A 26,696-nucleotide genomic window follows, 5' to 3' on the forward strand; every position below is an offset into this window, starting at 1 on the left:
TTTGACATCTCATGTTTTTCCTGAATAAACACTTGTTGAAGTTATTATAAAACATACCAAAATCCCAAAGGGGCTTTTTATACCAGAAAAATTAATTAATTTCAATTAAAATACCATGATTTATTTTATTTGCTGGAGTAAAATTGTACATTAATAATGAAAAATGAATGTTTGAAGATATTTATAAATGGCTAACAGAGGAATAACTTTTGAGTAACCAGTGTCACTAATACGCACTATCACCTCACAGAATATCATCGATACTGTATTCTATGACTCATTCCTTCTAAGAAAAACAGATCTATCATAGTAATGTGATTTAATTAATAGTCTTTATTAATTACATTATAACTGACAATCATTTCAATCATTATTTTTAATGTAGTAATTCAGACCAGAAAATCATACATACTGTTAATATTTTATATAAAAATGCTTTGTAGGTGTATGAATCATTTTAACAATTTTGCTATGCGTTTGGTAAATTAACTTTTAAATCACAAAAAAATATTAATCCTTCCATTAAAAAATTACATGTTGGTTGTAAAAGGCGATCAGGAAAAGTCTTCAGCCCCTCATATCTATTGTAATTCTTGTGCATCATTACTAAGCAGCTGGCTTAAGTAGAAAAACACCACCTATGCCTTTTTGCTGTTCATATAATGTAGAGAGAACCAAAGGTCCAATAGACTATTTTTTACTACAAAAATTACATCGCAAGTAAAATTTAAGAAATTGTTGCAATCTTCCTTCAGCCATAAGATCTGTTCCACACAGTTAACAGTAGCAGTAGTAGTTGCATTCATATTTGGACTTTTTTCTACTTGACCCATTGATGTAAGTGATGAATACAGTGATTACTTTCACCAGGCTATACCAATGATGGAAGCAAGCTACAAAGGAAAATTAAGCCCAAATATGCTTGCCAATTGAAAATTGACATTTCAGATGCTGAATATAAGAAAGATGAAACTAAAAGAAGATGAGATATTAGCTGACATAATGTCATACTATATGCTATATAATATCTTTAAAAATTTGGTTTTCTTTAAATCCGAGTTACTAAAAAAACACTCCCCTCCCTTCAATTTTACTTTGCAGGCAAATCAACTCAAAAAATACTTAAGACAAACTTTATTGAATGAATGAAACTGAAAAAAATTTTTTTTTGTAAACCAACATAATTCATAACTTGATGTCATTTTGTTACACAATTTATTTTCACATAAAACTTTAAGAATATAGATGATAAAATTTGCATAAATATGCTCTAAATGTAAAAACTAGATTTGACTTTATATCTAATACGGCTGGACATGTATGAGGTTTGATAAAAAAATACACTGAATTTTGGCTTTTCTCAAAAATCTTTATTTATTCATCAATACTGATTTTGTCACCTTCAAAGTACTCCTTTTCAGATATAATACATTTGTGCCAGTGCTTTTTCAATCTTCAAAGCACCTGTGGAACACAATTTCCAGAATGATATTTAGCTCCTTCAGTGTTATCTCTTCAATGTTGGCAAAACATTATCTTTCATGGTTATTTAAGCTTGGGAAATAGAAACAAATCACAGGAGGCCATGTCCGGTGAATAGGAGGCTGAGGCACCATAATGGTGTTGTTTTTAGCCATGTGCAAGCATGGCTAAAATCCATGAACAAACTGTGAAGTGTGAGCAGATGCAATATCATAGTGCAATTGACATAGATTATTTTGTCAAAAATGTGAGAATTTTCTTCGGATTGCTTCATGCAAACTGTATAGAACTTCCAGGTAGTAATCGTTATTGACTTTCTGATAGTAATTCAGTGATAGTCTGTAATCACTGTCTTCACTTTTTTGACGTTGTCATTGGTCGTTGATGTGCTGAGACACCCAGGGTGCTCATTATCTTCAACATCTTCATGGCCCTCTTGGAAAAATTTGTATCACTTGTAAAGGCTTGTTTTATTCATAGAAGAATCGCCAAAAGCAACATTCAACATTTCCAATATGGTGTTGCACTTTATTTATTCTTAAAGCAAACTTTAATGTAAATTCATTGTTCAATTTTTCCACAAGTTAAAAATCGCTGATCATGCCAAAACATGTGTAACCTTTTCAATGGCCAACAATAAACTAAGCATAAAATATGGCTACCAATGTAAACATACATGAGACAAATGTACCACCACCACAACAAAAAAATTGTGATGGATTACACAGCCTGGGAAATTTAAAAATTCTGTTTATTTTTTTTTATCATTATTTAATTCTGAATTGTCAGAGTCCTTTAGCTAGTAATAATAATCTCCTAATATAGATTCCTTTCTATCTACTTTTTTGCTCACAGGTTTGTTGTTTCCATTTTTTTTTTCTGCAATAGCTTTTTCTCTAATATACGACTATGTTTTTATAGGCCTACTAAAATTTTAAGTAAAAATTAAGATAATTTAAAATAAAATTAACTTCAAATCTTAACAACATAAATTAGAAATGAAAAGTTATTACTTTTTTCATTTCCAATAACAGTGCATTTGCAATTTAACTCTACGGTTGGTGATGTAATTATTCAATACTGGGTTTCATGGAATAATAGAGTTTATGTATTCTTACAAAGTTTAACTGATGAGTACAAGAATCAAGATAAATAAGAAGTTTATCTTTTTAAATTACAATTAAAAAGTAAATTATAATCAAACACTTCTTTTATACTCTACCTACTTTGTAAAATCACACACAAACAATAGAAAAGAGATAAGAAAATACATTTGCACAATATATTTTCATTATTAATAAATTTTATTCAATAATAAAATTATTTATTTAAATTACATTTAAAAAATACATATCTTCTTACAAGTAATTTAGCTTAATGATGAAACAAAAACTAAAATGTAATAATTAACTGTTTAGCACTAAATTACACCTTTCTTTTTTTCAGTGAATGAGTAAATTAAATAACTTTTTCTTTTGTTAAAACCATTAAAAAAAATATTTATCAGCAACTTCCATCAGGCTTTATATTGATTTACATAAAGCAATATTTCTATATCACTAGGGCAATGTACTGAAAGGTAATAAGTGTCTGACAAAAAGAGGAAACATTAAAGATAAAAAGAAAAGCTACATAGTAAAATAAACAAGTAATACTGTACAGCGTTATTAAATAATGCTGTTTATTATTTCAATCAATATAAAATATATATATATATATATATATATATATATGTATAATAATATATTTATTAACCGGTAACAGCACTCTTCACTATTACTGTAAGATCAAAAAATATAAATATCAACACTAGAGTAGAACAGTATCATTTAATAACAATACTTGGTAAAACAATTATATTTTCAAGCAAAATAATTCCACTTAGGCAAGTAATAAAAAGTACAGAAAATGGTTTTATTATGGTTACAAAAAGCTTTACATGACTATCAATAGGGTCCAATAGACTTCAATTTCATTAACTAAAACATTTAAATATAAAGCCTAATATTATTTATTCATTAAAATACATAACTATAGTATATGCCTATTTACACATACACATAAGCACACGTTCAAAGTATAAGTACTTTGTACATACACTCATATTTTGTTTGTAAATTACAAACAAAATCTTATCTGTCATATAATTAATAAAATACTTTTTCTCTTTTATACATTTTATAATCCCTCCAACTGAAATAGAATATTTTTCTTGGTATTGAAATAAAAATTTAATACGGTAATTAAATTATTACTTTTTTAAAATACACATTCAGTATCTACATAAATACTATCACCTCAGGTTGTAGGTTATATACACATTACATAAATAAGAAGAGCATAAAATAATTTGTAATTAAAAAAAGAGAGTTCTATAAGCAAAAGATGAATCTCTTTTTTAATTTAAAACCAATAATACTAAGTTATCAATATTTTCATACTACTTTGGTTGTTATATAACTTCTTAACAATCTGTTCAATCTGATTTTTGTTAATGCTAAGGAAAATGAATTCTAATCCTACAAAATATTACTTTAGAAATGTAATTAAACAATAAAAATGATTTTGTAATAGAAAAAAGTCATGCTGCCATAAAATAAGATAAAAAAGGTATCATAAAAAATAACCTGATAATAAATTTTACAATCTCCTTTTAACAATACCAAAATATTGCTATTCTGAATTAATTTTTTTTTTTAGACAAAAGTATACATTACATCTTCAAATTTTCTCGCAAGTAACGTATTTATAATCATTTTGAACTAATTTTTTTTAACAATATAAACAGATTTTTAAGCAAAGTAAAATATCAAAAATTTTTGTCAGATTCTTTGTAACCCTCCCAACCTCCATCTTTACTTATTATTTACATTTCTAGCACGTTATCCATATTACTAAATTAATTTTTTTTTAAATTGATGTTAAATCAATAATCAATACAGCTAATTATAAATGCAATCAACTTATTAAAACAACCAAAGTATACAAATAACTTTTGACAATTAAACCATTAGAACATCTTTTACGATTAAAAAAATATTAACTAGCAATTACTTAGAATAAGGCAAAATTTTTAATGGTTCACATAGCGGAAATTTGGGAATTTAATTTTTAATTTTATGAATTCTTTTTCTCAAAGAAAAAAAATGAAAATTTTTTATTATTTATATACAAATGTATTAGTGTACATTATATATAAATTAATTAATATCCACATATATGTGAATAAGACTATAAATGCTGTCTTAGTGAGTCAGTCTCGGTTGTTAATACTTTCTAAAAATAAATTTCTAGAAAGTATTTACAAAGTTTACTTTTGCAACCAGAATAAAATGAAAAACCCACAATTTTCAATATAAAAAGTCAACCAACAATATATTTTTTCTATAAATTATGTAAATAAGTGTGTAGTTTCCAATATATTAAATCAACCAAGGGTTGACCTAATAAGTGTATACACAAGATTGCAAGCCTTTCAATACTGAACATTCGTTTTATACTCAGTCTCAGCACAGTGGAAATTGATCAGTTTTTAATCTGGAATTTACTAGAATTCAGACATGACCAGGATTCCCTGCACAACATAAAAAAAAATTTGACATTGAGAACGTGGTGGAAGAATGAGGGAGCCACTATTGCTATATTTTCTAGAACAAACACTTCAATACTGAACTGTTTTCATGTTTCATAAAGGATGTAGTAGTAGTAAGTAATAATGAAATAGCCAGACTGTTTTGATAATTCACTCAATGCATATGTTATATGTATTATGATCTTCAGCCAATTCCTGATCTGTTTTTATTTTTTTTGTTAATTCTCGTATCTCTTTCTTATTTCTTTTACATAATTCTTTGTGTTTGATAATGCCTGATATTAGAGAATAAGGAATTACGCAAACTTTTAGAGAGTTCAGTGACTAGAAAAGTCATGCAGTAAATAATGAAAACTTGTGATCTCAGGAAGAATGATTTGATGATGCTGGAACGCAGTCAAGAGTCATGTTGTGGTTAGTGATTATGTGAATGAACATTTAGTTCATTCTGAATGTGATAGCAATTTTCAAAACAGCTTCAATTTTGACAATGAGAAAGCCCATAACAATAACTTAAAAACTCCAAACTTCATAATAACAGAATAATTATATTAACAAAACTGCAAAATTTACACATTATTTGAACAATTTTATAAATAATGAGAAAATCCCACTCAATATACAGCTGAAAATGTAAAGCCATTACATGTCAGACACAAATATTTTAGCGTTAAATACTGTTCATAATACAGAAGGACCAGACTAAGAATAAAAGATTTCCATCTCTAAATCAGACTCTGAAGATTACCTGAAGAAACAGTGTGGTTTTTCATTATAATGAATGAATATTTTTAAACAGATGTGAGATACGGATATATTCAGCATACCTTAATGAACTGCACAAATACAGAATTGGGGAATGGTACAAGAAAACAAATTGTTCAAGCTAACTCATGGTACAAGGTTTTTCTCCCTTACAGCAACAGTCTAAACATAAAAAAAGTTTTTCTCATAAAGTATTTATAAGTGTCAATTTTAACTAGTGAATAAAATATATAATTTTAATTAAATTAGTTAAGTCTTGTTTCTATTTATTAAAATAATTATGCATCATAATTTTTATTTATTCACTTGTTTTACTTAAGCCCACCAGACTAATTCCATCTTTTGAAACATTTAAAATAAAAACTAGATCTCTTAAAAAAATAGAAATAAAAATATAATTTCTTATTAAATATAATAAAAGTATATTGATTCTGAAAAATAAAAAAACATTTTCAAAATATAATATAATAATGAATTAAAGAAAACTAAATTTTATTCACAAAATGTATTGTAACGTAAATCAATCTCTTGAATTCTAATTACTACACAAATTTAAAACAAGATTTCTTCGACTTCATGTTATTAATGGTTTTATATATTAATGTATAAATTAATATAATACAAAAAATAGATTTTGAAATCAGTTATGTTAAAAAACAGAATATAAATTCTAACTGAAATATGGAAACCCAAAAACATATATGTGTATGTATATAGTACTGCATTTTTCCTAAATGTAAGATATGTTTTTAATTTTTTAATGTTTACCAACAAAAAGCACAAATTAAATTAAAACAAATATCAGTCTCTTCTAGCAAAAACATATCAAGAAATTACACAGCTGTATTTATCAAAAATAAAAACTGTTAGGCAAAAAATGATAAAACATCACAAATAACTTTAGGCCATAATTAATATTAAAGAAATTATTAACATTATTTATTTTCTATAAAAATGCTAGCTATTAGAAAATTTTAGCAAATTAGTATTATTATTAAATATAAACGCTTATGTGAAAAACTTATACTTAATAGTAAATCACAATATTGTCAGTTTGAAAAATATTTTATAGTACAATTAAAATAATAATAATATTATTGTAACAACGCCTTAATTTCATCCTTGTCTGCTGAATCAAGATAGCTTGTACCATCTGGTGCAGTACCTTCTTTATTTGCTCCCTATGAACAAAAAAAGTAATAAAGTTAATAGAAAAGAAGATATACATACAAGTAAATAAAAATATCAGGTTGTCTAAAAAGTACTGAGCCTTTGGAGACCAAAATTAGAACCAAATATGCACCAATTTTTTTTATGACCGTCTGCCATTTTTCCGGCAACACCATAATTCCAATGCTACAGGAACTTCTGTTTTTCTGGTCAAAAAAATGTGACTGTGATTTTCACAGGCCTCTTCTGGAACTAACTTAACACCATTCAAGAAGTTCTGCAGACCGAAACAAATGATATCTGATGGTGCCAGGTCCAGGCTATAGGGGTGGATGCATTAAAACCTCCCAGTCAAGTTCTCTCAATTTCTGATGGGTCATTAAATATATATGCGGTCTGGTGTTATCAGCGTGGTACGTGACACCCTTTCTGTTGACCAATTCAGGCCATTTTTTTAATTTTAATTGCTGGGTGCAACCATGCTAATTGTCGACAGTACAGGTCTGAATTTATCATTCTGCCTGACAGCAGCAGCTCGTCATGCATGATGCCCTTCCAATCCCTCCAGACGCATAGCGTAACCTTCTGGGGCATCAGTGTGGACTTTGCCACATACTGTGGAGCTTCTCCTTGCTTCGACCACAAACTCTTTTACACATTGTTGTTGTAGGTTATCCACTTTTCATAACTCATGATCAACCAAATCAGAAATGGCTGGGTTCAATAGATTTACAGATAGAAATTTGACCGAGTAAATTTTTCTAAGTTATATCATGTGGCACTCAAAAGTCAAGCTTCTTTTTGTATCCAGCTTTCTCCAGATGGTCTAATAGTCTAACACTTTGGTGTCATCACCAACACATCCATGATGTTTAGGTCACTGGCGATGTCATGACTGCTTACATGCCAGTCTGCCTCGACTTTTTACCACGATATGCTAATCCTCACATGCACAAAATACTCAATACTTTTTAAACTGCCTATTATTATAAAACAAGGATATTCATATTTACCTTATCTATTAATGTTTTAACACATCGTGTATGTCCTTCCCAAATTGCAGCAAGTAATGCACTAATACCATGTTTATCTTTTGCCTGAAACAAACAAATGCAATTAAAAATATATATTTAAAAGTGTAGATAATATAGAATCAACTGAAAAATTAATTTACATTACATTATTAAAAAAAAAAAATTAATTTACATTAATTATTTATTTTTCACCAGAAATAACAATCCAATGTCTAACCCGGTTCCTAATGATAAATAAATTTTGTACAGTATAAAAAACATCAAGATTGACTGGAATTCAAATCCAGGCATAGCAGAGGCACTACCAGTCTACCATGTAGACCATGTATGCACAAAAAAAGTATGAGTTTTTAAATAAGTTACACTACTCAAAAAAAATAATGCATTTATCTATTTCTAAAAGAAGTAAAAAAAATCACTTTCCAAATATATCAAACTGTGCTACAAGTATATATTTTTGAAACTGTTACGTAGCCTGGGATGTAAGATATGAGGATTTCATCTCAAAAAGCCTCTCTCAAGTAAATGTCAACCACACCTTCATGAAGTGTAGCTTATGGCTTGCTACATGATGCATCCTGTTTTTACAGATGTGGCTCTGGCGACTGAGTGGCCAAGAGTAAAAAATGACCCCACTTCTGCCAATGCCAATAGTCTCTAATGAGGATGGATAAACGGGTAGAAGGAAGGGTACTCTATTGCCCTGGGAGTGAGAAAGTGTCCCTGAAGGTGGATGAATCACCAGATCAATAGCATTGGAATGCAGAAGGCAATGGGAAACAACTGCATCAAAGATCCTTAAGGATATCCTTAGTCAATCATGACATGGGATGGACCACTCCGAAGGTAAAACGACCCCTAATTTGGATCTCTGAGAGGGGAAGACAACAAGGTTTCATGCTTATGATAAAGTAAATATAAAAGTAGGGACACAGAAAGGGTAATTGTACAGGGAGGGCTGGAAAAATGAAAAAGAAAACAGGAAATGTGATAAGAATACAAACATGTAATGTACTGACACTACTGCAAAAGGGTAAGCTTGAAAATACAAAACAAAAAATGAATAGAAATAAATTAGATGTACTTGGGATGGGTAAAGTGAGATGGGGAGGAAATGGAGAAATGTTGAGTAGAGACTTCCACTTGTACCACTCAGGTGTCAAAAGAAGAGGTAAGAATGGAGTTGGTGTTTTAATAAAAATGAAACTAGTAGGAAAAGTAATTAAGGTGAAATATGTTAATGATCATCTGATGATGACAAAGATAGAAGGTAGAGATAAAGATCTTGTAACAATTCAAGTATATATGCCAACATAACAATATACTGAAGAACTTCAAGTGTATTATGGAAAGCTGGAACATATACTAGAGAAGGAAAGATTAAAGGTATGTGTATTGATGATGGGAGACTGGAATGCTGTCGTTGGTGAAGGATAAGAAGGCAAGGTAATAGGAAAATATAGTTTAGGTAATAGAAACAAAAAAGGATAGAGATTATTTGAGTTATGCATGAAAAGTGATATGGTAGTGGAAAACACAATCTTTGAAAATCATAAAAAGAGGTATACATGGGCATCGAGATTGGATGGAGAGAAGTATCAAATTGATTACATGCTCATACAACAAAGAGATAAGAACTGTATCAAAGATGCAAAAGCTTACCCAGTTGCAAATATAAACTCTGATCATAACTTAGTAATAGCAGAAATCAACTTCAAGCTCAAGAAAATAAAGGTTGGTCAGAAACAAAGTACCTATGATTTAGAAAAACTAAGAAACAAAGAGGTAGTCAAAGAGATACAAAGTAGCATACTGGAAAAAACAACAATGGGAGGAGAGCCACATACTGTGAATGATCATTGGTTAAATATTAAAAAAAACAGTATAAGAGAAGTAGCTGAGGAAACTGTAGGAATAGAGAAAGAATAGAGGAGTGGGTTAGTGAAGAAATGATAGAAAAAATTACTCAAAGGGGAAAATGGAAAAATGTTCGGACAAAGGAAGGTAAAAGGAGCGATAAAAAGCTTAATAATGAATTAAAAGGAAAACTGAGATAGCAAGAGAGAAAAGATTACAGGAAAAGTGTGCTGCAGTAGAAAAACAAGAAAAAGAAGGGCCATGAAAAAAATGTCTAATGGAAAAGCTGGAGGATGTGATGAATTGCCGATTGAGTTGTTTAAAGCTCTTAGAGATAATGGAGAAATTCTATTGGATCTATGCAATAATGATGAGGGTAGATGGCTTACAGATATTCTGGATACAATAATGGTGCCACTGCCAAAGAAATTTAATGCTAGAAAGTGTAAAGAATATCGGACTATTAGTCTAATTTCACATGCAGCAAAAGTTTTACTAAGAATTCTCAACAGGAAATTGTACAATAAACTGGATGAAAATATTGCAGAAGAACAATATGGCTTTAGAAGAGGAGTTGAAACTACAGATGCCATAAGACTGCTTCGAATTACTGGAGAAAGATATATAGAAAAAGAAGAAGAGTATATGTTGTAATTGTAGATCTTGAGTAAGCTTTTGATAGAATAAGATGGAATAAATTGATGATAATTTCGAAGAAGAAAGGAAGTGACTGGAAAGACAGGAGACTTATGAAAGATTTGTATATGAACCAGAAAATAAAAGTAACAATAGGAAGTGAGACAATGCAAAAGATAGAAATAGGAAGGAGAGTGCGACAAGGATACTGCATGTCACCTACACTATTCAGTATTTATCAAGAAGAAGTCATCAACACTGGTTTGAAGGGTAATAGAGGGGTGGCAATAAGTGGTAGAGAATAGAATGTTTACGATTTGCTGATGACATGGTGGTGCTGGCAGAAAGTGTAGCAAAGTTAAATAAAATGCTTAGTGATCTAAATGAGGCTTGTGGAAATCTAGGGATGAAAATTAATAAAAAGAAAACAAAGTGTATGGTATTAGGTGGCAAGGATGAAAATATTAATGCACAAATTGGGACTGAAGTACTAGAGCAGGCGGTGAAATTTAAGTACTTTGGTAACCTCATAACAGAAGATCTTAGCAGTACCACAGAAATAAAAATGAAAAGAACAGTGAGTAAGGAGGTATTTAGTATGAAAAAGAGTTTGCTGTGTTGAAAATTGAATTTAGATTTGAGGAAGAGATTGGCAAGATGTTTTATTTGGGGTGATTTGCTATATGGTACAAAAACATGGAGTTTAGGAAAACAAATGATGAATTGTTGCATTTGAGATGTGGGTATGGCATAAAATGGTAAATATCTGTTGGCATGATAGAGTAACAAATGAGAATGTGTTGAGAAGAGTAGATGAAGAGAGCAATATGTTAAGTACCATTTTAGGCAAGAAAAGGAACTGACTAGGACACACTGTATGAGAAGAAAGTACTTACTAATAAACGCCGTTGAAGGATTGGTAAATGGAAAGAGGGGAAGTGGAAGAAGAAGATTTCAGTTGATTGATGTGGTTGTGGAAAGAGGAAAATATCCAGAAACAAAAACACTTGCACAGGCAGGAACAAGTGTGGAGAGCAGCCATGGCAAAGCCTGCCCCATTGGCAGAATACAATGAATGAATTATGCAGCCCTGTCACCGGTGTGATGCATGTATCAGTATTGTTAAAAGGCATTTTGTAAAATTTAAGAGACCCTTATATATTTGGTAAAATAATATACATTTGATCTGTTGTGGTTTGTTGATTTAACACAATTTTTCACAAAATGTATTTTGCAAATATAATACTGTACAAGCATGAGTGATAGTAGCTCTTATTTGTCAAGCATAAAATTAGCATGCTTGGTTTAAAACTTGGTAAATGTGGCTGTTCTGAAACTTAATGTTCTCAAATAACAATGATAATTCACTAATTTTAAGATATATACCCAATTATCTGCTTCTCTGTTTTTTCATTATTCCTTTTGTTGTACACCTGTTATAAATTTAAAAATTTTGTCTGAGCAGTAACTTTATTTAAACACTTTTTTTATCTAAATTTCCTTAACTCTTAAAATTCCTCTCTCAGAAATTAGATTTAGAGTTTAAAAATTACATTTTGACTCCCCAGTTTTGGAAGGTAAACTCAGTAGGGTTTACTAATTAATTCTTCTAGCTGAAAATTTTCATGATGTTTTGTGATGGTTGTGCAACATAATTTGAAATATCTGTACTTTAGATCCATACTCTTTAATTATAAAAATAGTTTAGCATAAAATATTTTTTAGTTTTAAAATGATTAAAATTATAATACACTATCTAGAAAAAAAAACAACATGATATTTATAAAAATCTGTCATCAAAAATTAAAATCACGTACCAAACCCAATACGATGAATTGGGCACATTTAGCAATCTTTGCATAAAACATAAATTTCTATTATAAAATAAATACCTTTCATTAAAGAGCTTTAATTAATATAAAACAAAAATATTGATAACTACAAACAAAATATAAATGATGATGAAAATACTTGAAACATATGTATTGATGATTAATATGTGCAAAATGTAAGTGAAGGAAAAATTAAAGAAGGAATATTTATTGGTCTTCAAATAAGAGAGTTGGCCAAAGATGATGTATTTAACTCAATGTTAAATAATATAGAAAGTGCAGCTTGGGCTTCATTTAAAGACATTTGCAAATATTTTCTCGGCAAACAAAAATCCTACAATTACCACAATATAGTTAATCAACGTCTTACTTCATATAGAGCTATGGGATGTAATATATCTGAAAATAAATTTCCCCCACTGACATCTGGATTTTTTCCTGGACAACCTCGGAGATGTAAGTGACGAACACTATGAACGTTTCCACCAAGACATTTCGGTGATGGAAAGCAGCTATAAAGGTAAATGGAATACTAACGTGCTAGTCGATTACTGTTGGACATTAATTCGAGATGTGCCTGAAGCTATTTATAAAAGAAAAGCATCAGTGAAATCATTCTAACACAGGTATGGGTCATGCAAAATTATAAATTTTACTGATTGAACTATATTTTCCCTTAGTTTTTTTTTAAGCATAATTTATTTAAAACTAAGGCAAAAAAGCAATTCAAGAAATGGTATCACACTTAGAAACATTAAAAAGTTTTTTTGTCTATCAGTGTTATTAATGTTGGAAAATTCCAATCAAGGAAGAAAACAAATTATTAAGATCTATATTTCATCTTTGTGTTTATATAAGAGAAAAAAAAATAGGTACTCAAAAATAAAAATATGCACATAGCAGTAATCTTGCAACAAATCCATCCAATACCAATATTTTATATGACGGTTCTTCAACGGCAGTTGTTTTTAGAGTTTTTTTAGGTTGAAAATAAAACCAAAATAAAAATCTAGCACGAAACAATAAAACTACCAAATGTCAAACATGAAAGTTTTAGTCATATGTTTGAATACAGATCCACGGGCTTAAGAAATTGTAACGCATTAGACAACATCGATACATTGTTCCTTAAGATATTTTGTATATTAGGCCCTAGTTTAAACTTCTGTCGCAATGCCGCATAACACATAGTCCACAAGAATGTGGTGAACAGTTAGTTGTCATTTGCAGAGAACATAAATGAGTGCATCAGTCCAAGTCATTTGTTATCCATGAGTGAGCCTTGTGTGCTCGTTCACAAATGGTAAATAATAACCTCCTCACAACGGTTATTCCTACATGACGAACCACAGCACAGTGTTCTTAACTGGATGAAGTTTACTGTTGATGGTAGCATTCCATTCACTTTACCATTCATCACGAACCACCCTCTTCAAAAAAACAAACAAGATCGTTTTAAACACTGCAATTAGTCAATGGGAGCTGCAAACAAGCTTCTTTTGCCACACCCTCATTGCCTGAAATTCCAATATGACTAAAGATCCAGCAGAAACTCACAGTTCTGTTGCACTGAGCCATTTCAAAGATAACAAACTATATATTACAAACAATAGGGTGTCTGGAATACATGCCACTAATTGACTGCAAGGCACTCATGGATTCTGGACATACAAGTACATGTTAGAAATGTTGGGTTAAGTATTTATTATTAAGACCTTATAATAGCATACAGTTCCTTTAAATGCATTACTCATGTTAGTCGCTAGTTAAACTACAAGTGTGAAAAGCAAATCTACTTTGGTTTCTCCAAAGAAAATGTGAATCCAGTTGTTTTACAGCATGATTCTAAACAGGTTATTGTATATTGGAGCAGCCTCTCATCAGTAGCTAAAGTTCTACAGTCTATGTACATAGAAAAATTACCTCAAATAAAGAACACAAAACAGGTTTTTGCACACAGTTTGTTATATTATTAATGGCTACAGCAAACAAAGTATCACTTAGGACACATCCCTGTGGTATTCCATTTTCTAGAATAAAATGTTCGGATATAGTTGTTCTGACTCCAAATTGAAACCCACTGGGTTGGTCTAGTGGTGAACTTGTCATCGCAAATCAGTTGATTTTGAAGTCAAGCATTCTAAGGTTCAAATGTTAGTAAAGGCAGTTACTTTTATACGGATTTGAATAGTAGATCATGGGTATCAGTGTTCTTTAGTGGCTGGGTTTCAATTAACCATGTCTCAGGAATGGTTGACCTCAGACTGTACAAGACTACACTTTATTTAATTTACATTCGTACATATCATCCTCTGAAGTAATACCTTATGGTGGTTCTGAAGGCTAAGCAGAAAAAGAAACTCAAGCTTGAAAGGACTGACTACTGAGGAAACCCCTGATAAATCCAAGATTTCCTTGTATACTCCCATTCATCCAGTTTACTTAAGATTCCTCTCCTCCAAGCTGTGTCATATGTCTTTTGCATATAAAAAAATACAGCAATGAGGGGTTGGTGAAGTAGAAAGGTGTTTTTAATGACAGATTCAAGAAGGGCAATTACACGATCAAGAGACTATCTACCTTGGCAGAAACTGCATTGTTCAGGGACAGTTAGGGAGTTCCTCTTGAGGTACCACAATAGTCAATAGTTTACCATTCGTTCCATCAACATGCACATGGTACTGGTTAAAAAGATGACAACTCGAGGAGCATGATTTATCTTTACCAGGTTTCAGTATAGGAATCACCAGTTACTTCTGACCAAAAATCCAGAAAAACCTGATCAGAAAATATTTTATTGTAGATACACAAAAGATGCTGTAATGCAGTAACCAGAAGAGGTGCTAACACACTAAACCTGACACTATCATTTCCAGGAGAAGTGTCACATGAATTATTCAAGGCAAAGCTCAGCTCATTATAAGAAAAGGGTATGTTTAATTAATTTTTGTGATTCTCCAATCACAAATGGTGTATTTTCTGCCTGCAACTTATACCGCACAAACAAGGACAATATGATGATGTAAGTGAAACTGACCTAAACGACCTTCCAATTGTGTTTGCCACATCAATTGGTGCGCAGAAATGAGGATTCCATTGCTTTCCAGACCAATCAGCTGTAATGACTGAATTGATTCACACATGGCCCAAACACCTTTCTCCAAACAACCAATGATGGAGTTGTCCAAGAAATGGTATCAACATAAATCATCCATGATTTCCATTTACACACTGAAACACTAGACAGCAAACAGCCCTCATGCTGCGAAAGGTGCAGAGCAATTCAGTCACAGGTCTTCGATTGAAATTATATTAGCCTTGCACAGATTCCTTAGTGCATTCCTGCAGTCCTCATCCCACCAAGGAACAGTAGGCAGCCTTGGCTTTCCAGATGTTAAAGGAATAAACCCATTCGCGCTATCAAGTAAATTTGGCAAGTTGGTGTATTGCGCCACCACTCTTGTACTGGGCAAAGGAATCCTCATATCAGATCCAGTATGCTTTCCGAACCACCAATCTGTGTGGCTGACAGAGATATCAACTGGTATGTGATCGCTTCCAAAGATGTTTTTTGGAAATATACCACGTAAAATGTGGGAGCAGGAAATATACCACGTAAACATAAGGGCAGATCGATGCTCAAAAATGTACCTTATGAAGATGACAAACGTGTACAACCCATTGTTCAGTAAGCAAAGATCTAAGTTCTGCCTCAATTTATCAACTACAGTGCCTCAGGAAGAACATGGTGATGAGCCCCATGAATAGTGATGGGCGTTGAATCAAATATTACTAAGCAGGGTAAAGCAATATGTGGAAACAGACTGGACAGATCATCCTCACTGATCAGAATTTAGAGGAAGATATAAATTGTAGATATTCATTTTAAATGGTATATCTTTACTGGTAATATCTTTACTGAAACTGCAGGGATGTTCATAACTGGCAGAATATGCACGGCTAATACGATTTCCTACAGGAAAACAGCCACACCTTCACGTCCTCTGCCCTTAATTTGATGGTTGTATCTTTCGCAGACGTAACCGTGAAAGAATTCATCATCCTGTGGACGGAGGTGAGTCTCCTGTAGACACAGTATTGAAGGATTTTCTTCCTTTATTAGGATTTCAATATCCTTATGGCAAGAATGGAGACCACAAATATTACACTGAATAATATTCTTAACCACAGGAAATACTTTTTTTCTTGTTATAAAAGCTCTGCATGCAGATTAATTATCAAATAGTAATGTCCAGTTTTTCTTTTTGGATTTTATAACCTGTAAGAAATGCTTCACTTCTTCGGACAATTCATCCACCACCATATCCTCATAAAAACCTTGAGATAGTGGAGGGGAACTGGAAGCCTGGGAGGATGGAGATGCTGTACCAGGCGATGATGTTTTAATAGATCCCTTACAGGGATCTTAGTTGTTTGCTGCAGCAGAAACTTCGTGTGTTGATGTAATGACTGAAGTGAATTTAGATAAATCACCATCAGTTTTTCTAGCAAAGACACCTTCTTGCTAGTACTCAATGCTGTAATAGCAGCCAAGAACTTTACTTGTTCTAACAAGACTTCTATGAATATGGTTAGTTCTTTATGTGATGTGCATTCCTTCTCATTTTATACGTTGTTTGAGACAGCCCGCACGTAACTAATACCAGTTTGTACATGGTTCCTCATGCTGAGTGTTTTCCTGTATTCTTGATATGACAAGGGAAACCCACCGGGTTGGTCTAGTGGTAAACGCGTCTTCCCAAATCAGCTGATTTGGAAGTCGAAAGTTCCAGCGTTCAAGTCCTAGTAAAGCCAGTTATTTTTACATCGATCTGAATACTAGATCGTGGATACCGGTGTTCTTTGGTGGTTGGGTTTCAATTAACCACACACCTCAGGAATGGTCGAACTGAGAATGTACAAGACTACACTTCATTTACACTCATACATATCATCCTCTGAAGTATTATCTGAACGGTAGTTACCGGAGGCTAAACAGGAAAAAGAAAAGAAAGATATGACAAAGGAAAGTACACTTTCCGCTCAGTACCTCAAGACCTTGTCAAGTGTGGTCTTTTACAATTTATACATTTTTCTGTCTCAACACATGTAATATCATAGCGTCCAGAACAGCCACAATGTGCACAAACTTGTTCCTTTGTGCAACCAATTTTGGTGTGAACAAAACCCTGACACTGGCAGCATATCTGGAGTTTGGTATATAAGGTCACACAGAGACAGAAAAGGTTACAAGTAGAAGGTATGTTGTTACATCAATGCTATTCTCTTTCCTCATGATCCTCTGCAAAGAAGTGACAGACTGCAGTGACAGCTCTTCTGAGATCTCTGATAGTTCAATATCAGCTATGTCATGGCAAAAAATCACTCCCTTGCTGGAATTTAGCGTGTTATGTGGTTTCATTATTACTTCGTCCTTCCCTATGGTCCAAAGGGCTAAGAGCTTCCAACTCTATTCACCTGTTCAGAGGGCTACAAGCTGCTCAGAGGGTTAAAGATTTTGAAGCAACCAATAAAGAATATTTCTAAAATGATCCAGAAAAATTAACTCCATCAACTATTCAGATAGAAAGCATAAGTTTGGTTACTTGCAATTTTATTAAAATAATACAATGCATTCAGAAAGTTGCTGTGCACTGTTATTATAGAAATGTGATGAAACTTTTTTTATTATTGCTCTCAGAAAGTTGCTGTGCGCTTTTATTATGGAAATGTAACAACGAAGCTTTCTTAATTATTTCTTTGTATTTTTATTTCATTATCTTATAAACTGATATTATAAGAACTGGAATAATTTATAAAAGATGTTGAAAATGACCTCCAACATCAATACAACACTGCACACGTTTCAATCTGTTTTCAAACACTTTAACTAGCTGATGTACTGAAATGACTCCATTCCATACATACCATTATTGTGCTTTTATTTCGTCAATTGTGGATCGTCTGTTGTGATACACTGCTTGTTACACTGCCATTCATTCAAAGTAATCTGGGAAGTCAGATAGGGCAACTGTGCAGGCGACAAACCCCTTGAAATGATTTTTTTACCAAAGACATTTTGTAAAAAGTCATTGACCTGTTAGCTGTGTGCACTGTAGAGCTGTTGGAACTAACAGTGATTGATTTCCACTTCTGTTAACTGAGAAATGAAGTTTATTAAAACAGCACAGTAATGATCACTGTTAACTGCATTTTCAAAAAAGAGAGGACCCACATTGTTCTACTCACACCAACCCAAACTCCAATTTTCACTTTGTGTAATTCTTGAAAGTTAGTTGTCGACCACAGCCATGTATTTTGTTACTTAATATGCACTCCCAGATGAAACCATGCTGGAGTTTGGTATATAAGGTCACACACAGACAGAAAGATAACCAACTTTTACTTGGTCAGTTGGACTAGAAAAGGTAAATCAGTAAAAAAACATGTCGAGGACACCTACAGAAGTTTAGTCAATAAAACATTTAAACAGTGACAATAATTTAATTTTTTGGCATGTGATATATAGGTTTCAATTCTTGAACACACATTACTTTGTAGGGAAAAGAGTCAGTTATTTTCTTATAGCTTTATGAACAGTAGCAATTCCAATATCTTGCTACTGTGCTAACTTACACATTGACTTTGATGGACTTAGGTATAGCATTTGAAATGTCAAGCAGCTTCTGTTTATTTAGTTTACATGAACCCCTCGATTAGTGTCTTCAACAAAGCCTGTTGCCTCAAATTTTGAAGAGTTCGAACTGCAATGCGGTGGGAAACAGTATTATTAGAAACTTTTCAGAAAACTAGGTACTTCACTAAATCAATATAATTATCACCTTCACTAAAGATGTATTCAACGAGAAAAATGTGTTCCTCTACTGAAAAAACCATTATGTTTTTTACTATTATTGATTCCAATAAACAAAACAACACAAAATGAAAATAAGCACATTCAATCACAACTTAACAACTGACGTCTTGGCTTATTACTGAGAAACGCCCAATGAACTCACAGGGCAACCAACCTAACGTTAAAAGAACAGAATCCACCATATAATTCTAAAGCATACTGCACAGCGACTTTCCAAACGCACTGTACTTTACATTATGTAAACTCACACCTGTCTTCTTCAATACGTACTTCCTCACACATTTTAAAAATGTGAGTTACACTAAAAATAATAAATTGTTTGAATAATTTATTCGGCTATTTTAACAGTTTTCTTTGAAACTGATAGCAGATTTACAGCTGATCAGCTATTTAAATTTTTGTTCAAATTATGGCTAAGAATAATATCTGATTTCTCAATTTCTATAAAACCCTTCTTATCTTTCATATTGTCTTTTAATATTTTTAGATGTATTATTTATAAGTTAGGATCAGGGAAAGTGTTTGTCTTTTTTTTTATTTCTACTAAAAAGCATGTTTTCAATTAGAAAATGGGTGGATACATGGGTGAATATGATACACAATTTTTTCCCTGATAAATGCGATTGTTACTTCAGTAGCAAATGATATTTGAAATAATAAAGTACCACTTAGAAGCTCTTCAGGCAAGAGTAAAGCAAGTTGATATGAAGGCAGTGTTTAGCTCATAATCCTTTTGGTGCTGAAAGACTGTCAAGTGATCTAACTACATTGGCTGAATTGTTGATCAGGTGACATTTATACACTTCTACTAAGTGTTTGTCTTGTCTCATAACCGTAGATAATATAAAACTGTTAAAAAAATTCTTGTACAAATTTAAATGTACAATTATTCTACACAGAACAAATTTCATAATGATATATTACTTTAGTGATGCAACCAATTCTGAATTTAAATGAACATTTAAATTACATTTACTGGTCATTCAGTTTTCAGTCATTGTATGAGTATAGAAAAAAATTGATTACATAATTTTGTAAAATACAGAGTAATAATATAGATAAAGTATATGTAATACAAAATTTGCAAATAAATGTAATAGCAAGTGTGAACAGCCTTGGTGAATAAACACTAAGATATAACTGAACTTAATGAAGTTATGCTGAATATGTATTTTGGGGTGCATGCACACATGCCTGCACACACACACACACACACACACACACACACACACACACACACACACACACACACACACACACATACATACATACACTCACACACATACCCACACACTCACACTACACCATAATGCTACCTAAGTGCAGTTAAATATGAATAATATCGAAACTAATGTAAATGTTGAATGATCTGTAAATAAATAGTGAACAGCGAAATGCCAAAAGAGGCTACTGTGTAGGGCTATGGGTAGACAGCAGCATGGAGGACTTCAAATTGCACTTGCAAGATATAGCTGCCACAAGCAGCAAGTCTTTAGATTAATATCTAAAGATTTTGAGCAACTGAAATAAGAAAGGTAAATTATAAAATGCAAAACACAATATCTAATTGTTTCAATATAGTATAAAATCATCTAACTTCATTTTTATAGCAGCATTCAGTACAATACTAGAACAGATTATTTATTCTACCCTGATTAACGTATAAATTTTTGCACACACAGAAAACTGTATTGTATAATTTTACATGTTTCTGTCAAATCTGATTAGAAAATTCATGATTTCATTTTTAATTTTATTGGATATTTACAGTAATAAACTTTATGGTTGTTCTTTTTATTACTTTTTTTGTAATGGCTATTTAAAAAGAATATCAATTTTCCAAACATCCTTCAGTAACTTTGACATAATGTTTTATTGTAAACTAGAAAAAAATATGTGTATTGTTAACTTAATTTCCAATTTTAACTTACATTAACATCAGCTCCTTTCTGAATTAGATACTGTATTACATGCTCTTGACCATAATCTGCTGCATAATGCAGAGGTGGACGGCCATCAATTTCTTTATTTAAGTCAATTTCCTGTAAAAAGAATTTCTGATTAAAGAATACAAAGCAACAATATTAAAAATTTTGATACAAAAATTGAACAGTTAAATCCACCACGGATTAATTACAAACTTGTTGCATATAAAAACACAAGACTTTTTCATTTCTTAGAATTACGATGTAATTCTGGTAAGACGTAGATTACAATTAAATGCATGGTGCCTACATTATTCTAAATAAGTATTTCATAAGTTTTACAAATAAACATTAGGTGACTGCTTAAATGGAGTCTCAGTATCTTTGAGGATTTAATTTCATGCTAATGACTAAAAAAATTGAGAAGTAGGCTAAAATTATATAAATAAAAATAAATTCAATCAATATTTACAAAATAATAAAATTATTTTATACGATTTACTTTCTTTGAAAACTGAGTTAATTATCTTAGCTAATAGTAATAAATCTAACACTGAGTAGGATAGTTTGCATAACTAGAGAAATAAATAAAAGGCTTTTCTATCTAGAATTAAATTAGCATGGTGCAACTACATTGCTAAGGTATATTCAACTATTGATTTCAGGGATTTTTCAATGCCATCACACTCAGAAACTGCTCTGTAATTAAAAAAAAAAAAATTGGACACAATAAAACATTATTAATAATATTTGACTCAACATTTATAATTTGATTATGTCTTTATCCCTTATATTTCATCAGCTGTGAAACTTTCTTCTCATGAAGTAAGAAAAATTTTATTTTATATATTAATAACATTAATCTTTTATAGTAAATCTGTGCCAATATGGAACACAAACATAATTAGTACAATTCTATATAAATTAAGTGTACTCATTTTTTTTGTAATTCCTCACTAAGATAGAGAAAAACCCTTCCTTACAAAGCCTTTGAAGAAATATGTTTTAAATGCTAATACCAGGTTTTCACATTAATTATTTTTCAGTGGACCCAAAATTTTGATAGCCTAACAATACTGTTACCACCTGATTCAACACTTCATATTGATTTAAAAAGATTTATTTACATTTTTATATGCATCATATCAGAAAGAGCTCAAAGATTTTAAAAAATACATTTACAAAGCTAGACTATGTTTCTCCTTTAAATTCCTTTATGTTAAACAAATATTATGAACATAAACTTTTTTTATACCTTTCATACAAGGAATATGATTGGGCATTTTTTTTTTTTGTAATTTTCATACCATTTAATCAGCAGGTTAACCTCATTCCTTAAAATATCAGGCAAATATATTTTTTATGCCTGTAAGAATATCTCTTGTAACATATTTTAGAACACAGCCAAAATTTCAGTACATCGATAGTATAGATATCAATCATGGCATTTTAAACCAAGCAAATGGAAATAGTTGTTTTCTTTACATCCTCATTAACAGCATAATAATTCTAACCCTATGACATTGATTTCATGAATCATATATCCTATGACATGAATCATTTAATAGTGCCTTTCTGAGAAGGTGGTTCTACTATATAGCATATCTGTCTCAATCTGACTTCTTAAAGTGCGAAGCAGAGGTCACAACCAAAAAGTCAAGATTTAAATATAAAACAAAGCAGAGGTTATCCCCAGATTTGAAACTGTAACTTTCCAGACTGCTCTGATAGATAAGGGCCAGTAATAATTCCACAAATCCAAACATTAATTAGATAACATTGAACATTTTTATGTTATCTCCATTTCACATGACACTACAGATCCGTGGTCATATTATGTTAACGTTAGGCAAACAACAGCTTTCCCAATTAGCTATTTGTTGTACGTGGACCAGCACGTGCATCCTTGTAGGCTTTCCCGTGCAATTTATAGTGAGCAGACAGATGCACAACAAATATATAACTAGTCTTATATAAATCTATCATATCATACACCAATCACTTCCCCCTTACTGCAACCAAATTTTGAGTTTCGTCACAGTAATTAGTAAAAGTACCATAACCTGATAAATCTAGCATCAGCTTCCACCATATTAACAGTAATAGTGCTGCTATTAACCAGATGTCAATACGGTTGCACAATAAGATTTAATGCTGTTTACTCACCAGGATTCCCATTTGTCAATCAAAATCATCACACACTTGCTGTATCACACTAGGAAACAACAATGAATTAACACTCCACAATTAAAGAGTAATTTTTGATGGGGCCAACCTGGTTTCGGACTCAACAGTGGCAAAGAGCAGATTATTCAGTGGTAAACAGCTAACTACAGCAGATTCACTAAGTCAATGAGCAACTCTGCTGATGAGTGAACAACCATAAGACCTAGCCAACCAGGGACCACTCATTACAAGGCATTGTGCAGAAGAGTAGAGCCTGCTCTAGGTTAAGATGTACAACCTTTCCACCTGTTCTAAATAATATGGGCCACCATTACATCCATTCAAACAACAATCAGCTGAACATTTTGACATTTTCTCCATACCACTGGGGGTTTTACCCACCTATGTACCAGGAGGTCTAGTTAGTTTTCACACGTAATTAAATTATACACAAAAGTCGCATGCTGCCCAAATTTAATTCCTTGCAAGGACTTCTTAACTCCCCCAAGTTGTAAGTGGGGTAGTCAGAAAAACAGAAAAAAATATACATACATTAGTTTTATATGAAATATCATTTGCATAACATAATTCTGTAGGGTGTTCTTACAGAAAAAATACTGCAAGTAGCCTGTATACAACACAATTAAAAATATGGTGAGTCTGCTTTGTACAGAGTATATGACTAATGGGTTTATCATTTTTTGTCAATTACAGATTGTTAATAATTAATACTACACGATTAAGTATTTGATTTGTTTTGTTATCATAGATAAAAGCAGTACATATCATGAAAGGAGTGTAACTTTACTATTTTAACCTGCTATTTTACAGAACTCTGTTCATCATATTGGTTATATATAACAAGTTACTAATTAGCAAACAAGTGACAACGTATCCAAAGTCTGTTCATATTTAAATGCTGATCTGGCTGAAATAATGGACAAAATCAAAACTACCACAATTATTTCAAGCATAAAAAAAAGAAATATATATATATTCATAACCTTTTTTTTCCAACCTTTCTAAAACCAATCCCTCTAGTAAATAAAACTTTATGATTGTAGGTACAACTATGCCTAAGGAAAACACAAAAGAGGAAAAAAAATTAGATATCCAAAAAGAAATTTGAAACCATGGAATTTATTTTTTTTTACTCCAGAAGCTCAGAATGTTGGGATATAAATTGCAAAAAGTAAATGTTTATTACAACTTTCCCACTGTTACACAATGCAACAGCCATAACACTGGCTCTGTTTATTTATCAAAATCTTAGATAACTGGTTAAGATTCTCACGTACTCTGTAAATCTCATTTTATTAACATCAAAATGCAAAACATAGCTTCACTAACAACTTGTCCAAAGCATCTAATTTCTAATTTCGAATCTAATTTTGAATGAAACAAAACCTTTTCAATAGGTACAAATGCATATATACGGTGCACAAGTTAAATAGTTTTTTTACTAAGAAATCACTACTTTTGGATCAGAGAATTAAAAAAATGTCACGAATAAAAGTGCAAACAAATTTTTCACACATAATCACATTGATTAGTTCAACTACTTTTTGTCAACCCAAAATGTGGCTTTATTACATAAAAATTAACACAATGGCATACCCTACTTTAAAACTATACAAACTAAACTAGCAAACTTTAAAGCAATATTTACTATTATATTTTTCAGATTTGGAACTCTAATGACTACAGCGATTAGCATTTTAGTGATTCTGGTAATTAATTCTTTTAATATTCTAGCCTTTTCAAAGTTCAGAATAATTAGTCTGATTAGAAGTTTGCCATCCAAGTACTAACCATATCCAACATTGCTTAACTTCAGTGATCAGATGAGAACCGGTGTATTCAACATGATATGGCCTCTGGCCACACTTCATACTTTCTTTTATATGTATTTGAATACTAGATCATGGATACTGGTGTTCTTTGGTGGTTGGGTTTCAATTAACCACACTTCTCAGGAGTGCTTGACCTGAGACTGTAAAAGACAACTCATTCACATTCATCCTCTTAAGTAATACCTTACAGGGGTTCTAAAGGCTAAACAGAAAATTTGAGTAGACTAAATCAATCAAAGTTAATTTTTTTTTTAATAATAATATGGATATGCTACTCGATGAACCACCAATAAATAAAATAGGCTCAATTTATTCGATTGATAAACTTCCCTTGTTCATTTCACGTAAAATTCCCAACTATTTTCCTCATAATACAACAGAAAAGACAATACTAATTTACAAGCATATTTCTGGTACATGCATTATAAATCATAGAATTTCAAAATTATTACATTTTTACTACTGGCCAGATCAATATAATTTTACAACATGAACTACAAAGCTGAAAACTGATTTATTTAAAACCATTTATATTTAACAGAAACATTTTTAAATAAAATTCGATAAGAGTGACTGGTCAAACACTAATATGAAAATATACAAAGTAAAATGTATAAAAACTGAATTGAAAAAAATTATATCTGTTAAACAATGACTAACAGAATCAGTTTAATGCTGCAGGATTAATAGAAGTTCATTCCCCCTCTGTTGCTCCACAATCAAAAAAATAAAAATAAGCAATATTTTAATAATATTTTAATACTCTTCATGTCACCGATAAGTCGAAAATAATTGAGTCTATATTCCAAAAATTGTGTGACTTTTAATGGGGGATAAATTTCTCATAACGTAACAGCTGATTATTACAGTCGTCTAGGTTATGTTATACTAGTTTGCTAGAAATTGAAACTGATAAACATGATATCTTTATACATTACAACTTATTAACTGCAATTCCTAGTGCCTAAAAATGTTAAATAAACTGTACTAGAGGTAACGAAATGTAATATAATTGCAAATTAACAAGGCTTATGACCTAACCTTAGATTCAACAAAATCTTTAACGATTTCCAAATCACCATTTTTTATTCCCCACACTAATTCACTCATTTGTTTTAATAAATTAAATGACGATTGTATAAAACAAAAATAATTTGAATACTTCTAATATTCGTAAACACGAATTTAAACTTTGGGCTTATTAACTTGCACTTGTTTTTAAAACTTCACTTAACACAAGCGACGAAATTTAGTTATACTATATACCAATAATGCCAATCTATGCACTGCCTAATATTTGGATAGCAATTAACTTATATTATTAGAAGGTAATAATTATTCCTTTATCTATCTATTTTTTTATTTTTTGTAAATTAGATGATGAAACATAAAACTTCATGAATTACGAAATAAACACTTTTACTGTAACTGTTCCTTGAAGTAATATTCAAAATTGATATTTTCTACAAGTTTTTAAATGATTAGGAATGAGAATGAGTATTAGACG

At 31.3% G+C, this 26,696-nt stretch overlaps 1 protein-coding gene across 1 annotated transcript; it reads right to left on the bottom strand.

Annotated features, from left to right (window-relative positions):
- Window positions 1–2,767: 2,767 nt before the first annotated feature.
- Window positions 2,768–26,455, bottom strand: LOC142323864 (myotrophin-like). Its single transcript, XM_075364166.1, has 4 exons — window positions 26,231–26,455; window positions 21,177–21,287; window positions 8,023–8,106; window positions 2,768–7,020 (listed from the first exon to the last, which is right to left on the bottom strand). Exons 1-4 carry the CDS (start codon window positions 26,297–26,299, stop codon window positions 6,934–6,936), a joined length of 351 nt encoding a protein of 116 aa, XP_075220281.1. The 5' UTR covers window positions 26,300–26,455; the 3' UTR covers window positions 2,768–6,933.
- Window positions 26,456–26,696: the final 241 nt, after the last annotated feature.

This window comes from Lycorma delicatula, chromosome 1 (assembly GCF_047948215.1).
Source record: "Lycorma delicatula isolate Av1 chromosome 1, ASM4794821v1, whole genome shotgun sequence".
NCBI classification, from domain to species: Eukaryota; Metazoa; Arthropoda; class Insecta; order Hemiptera; family Fulgoridae; genus Lycorma; species Lycorma delicatula.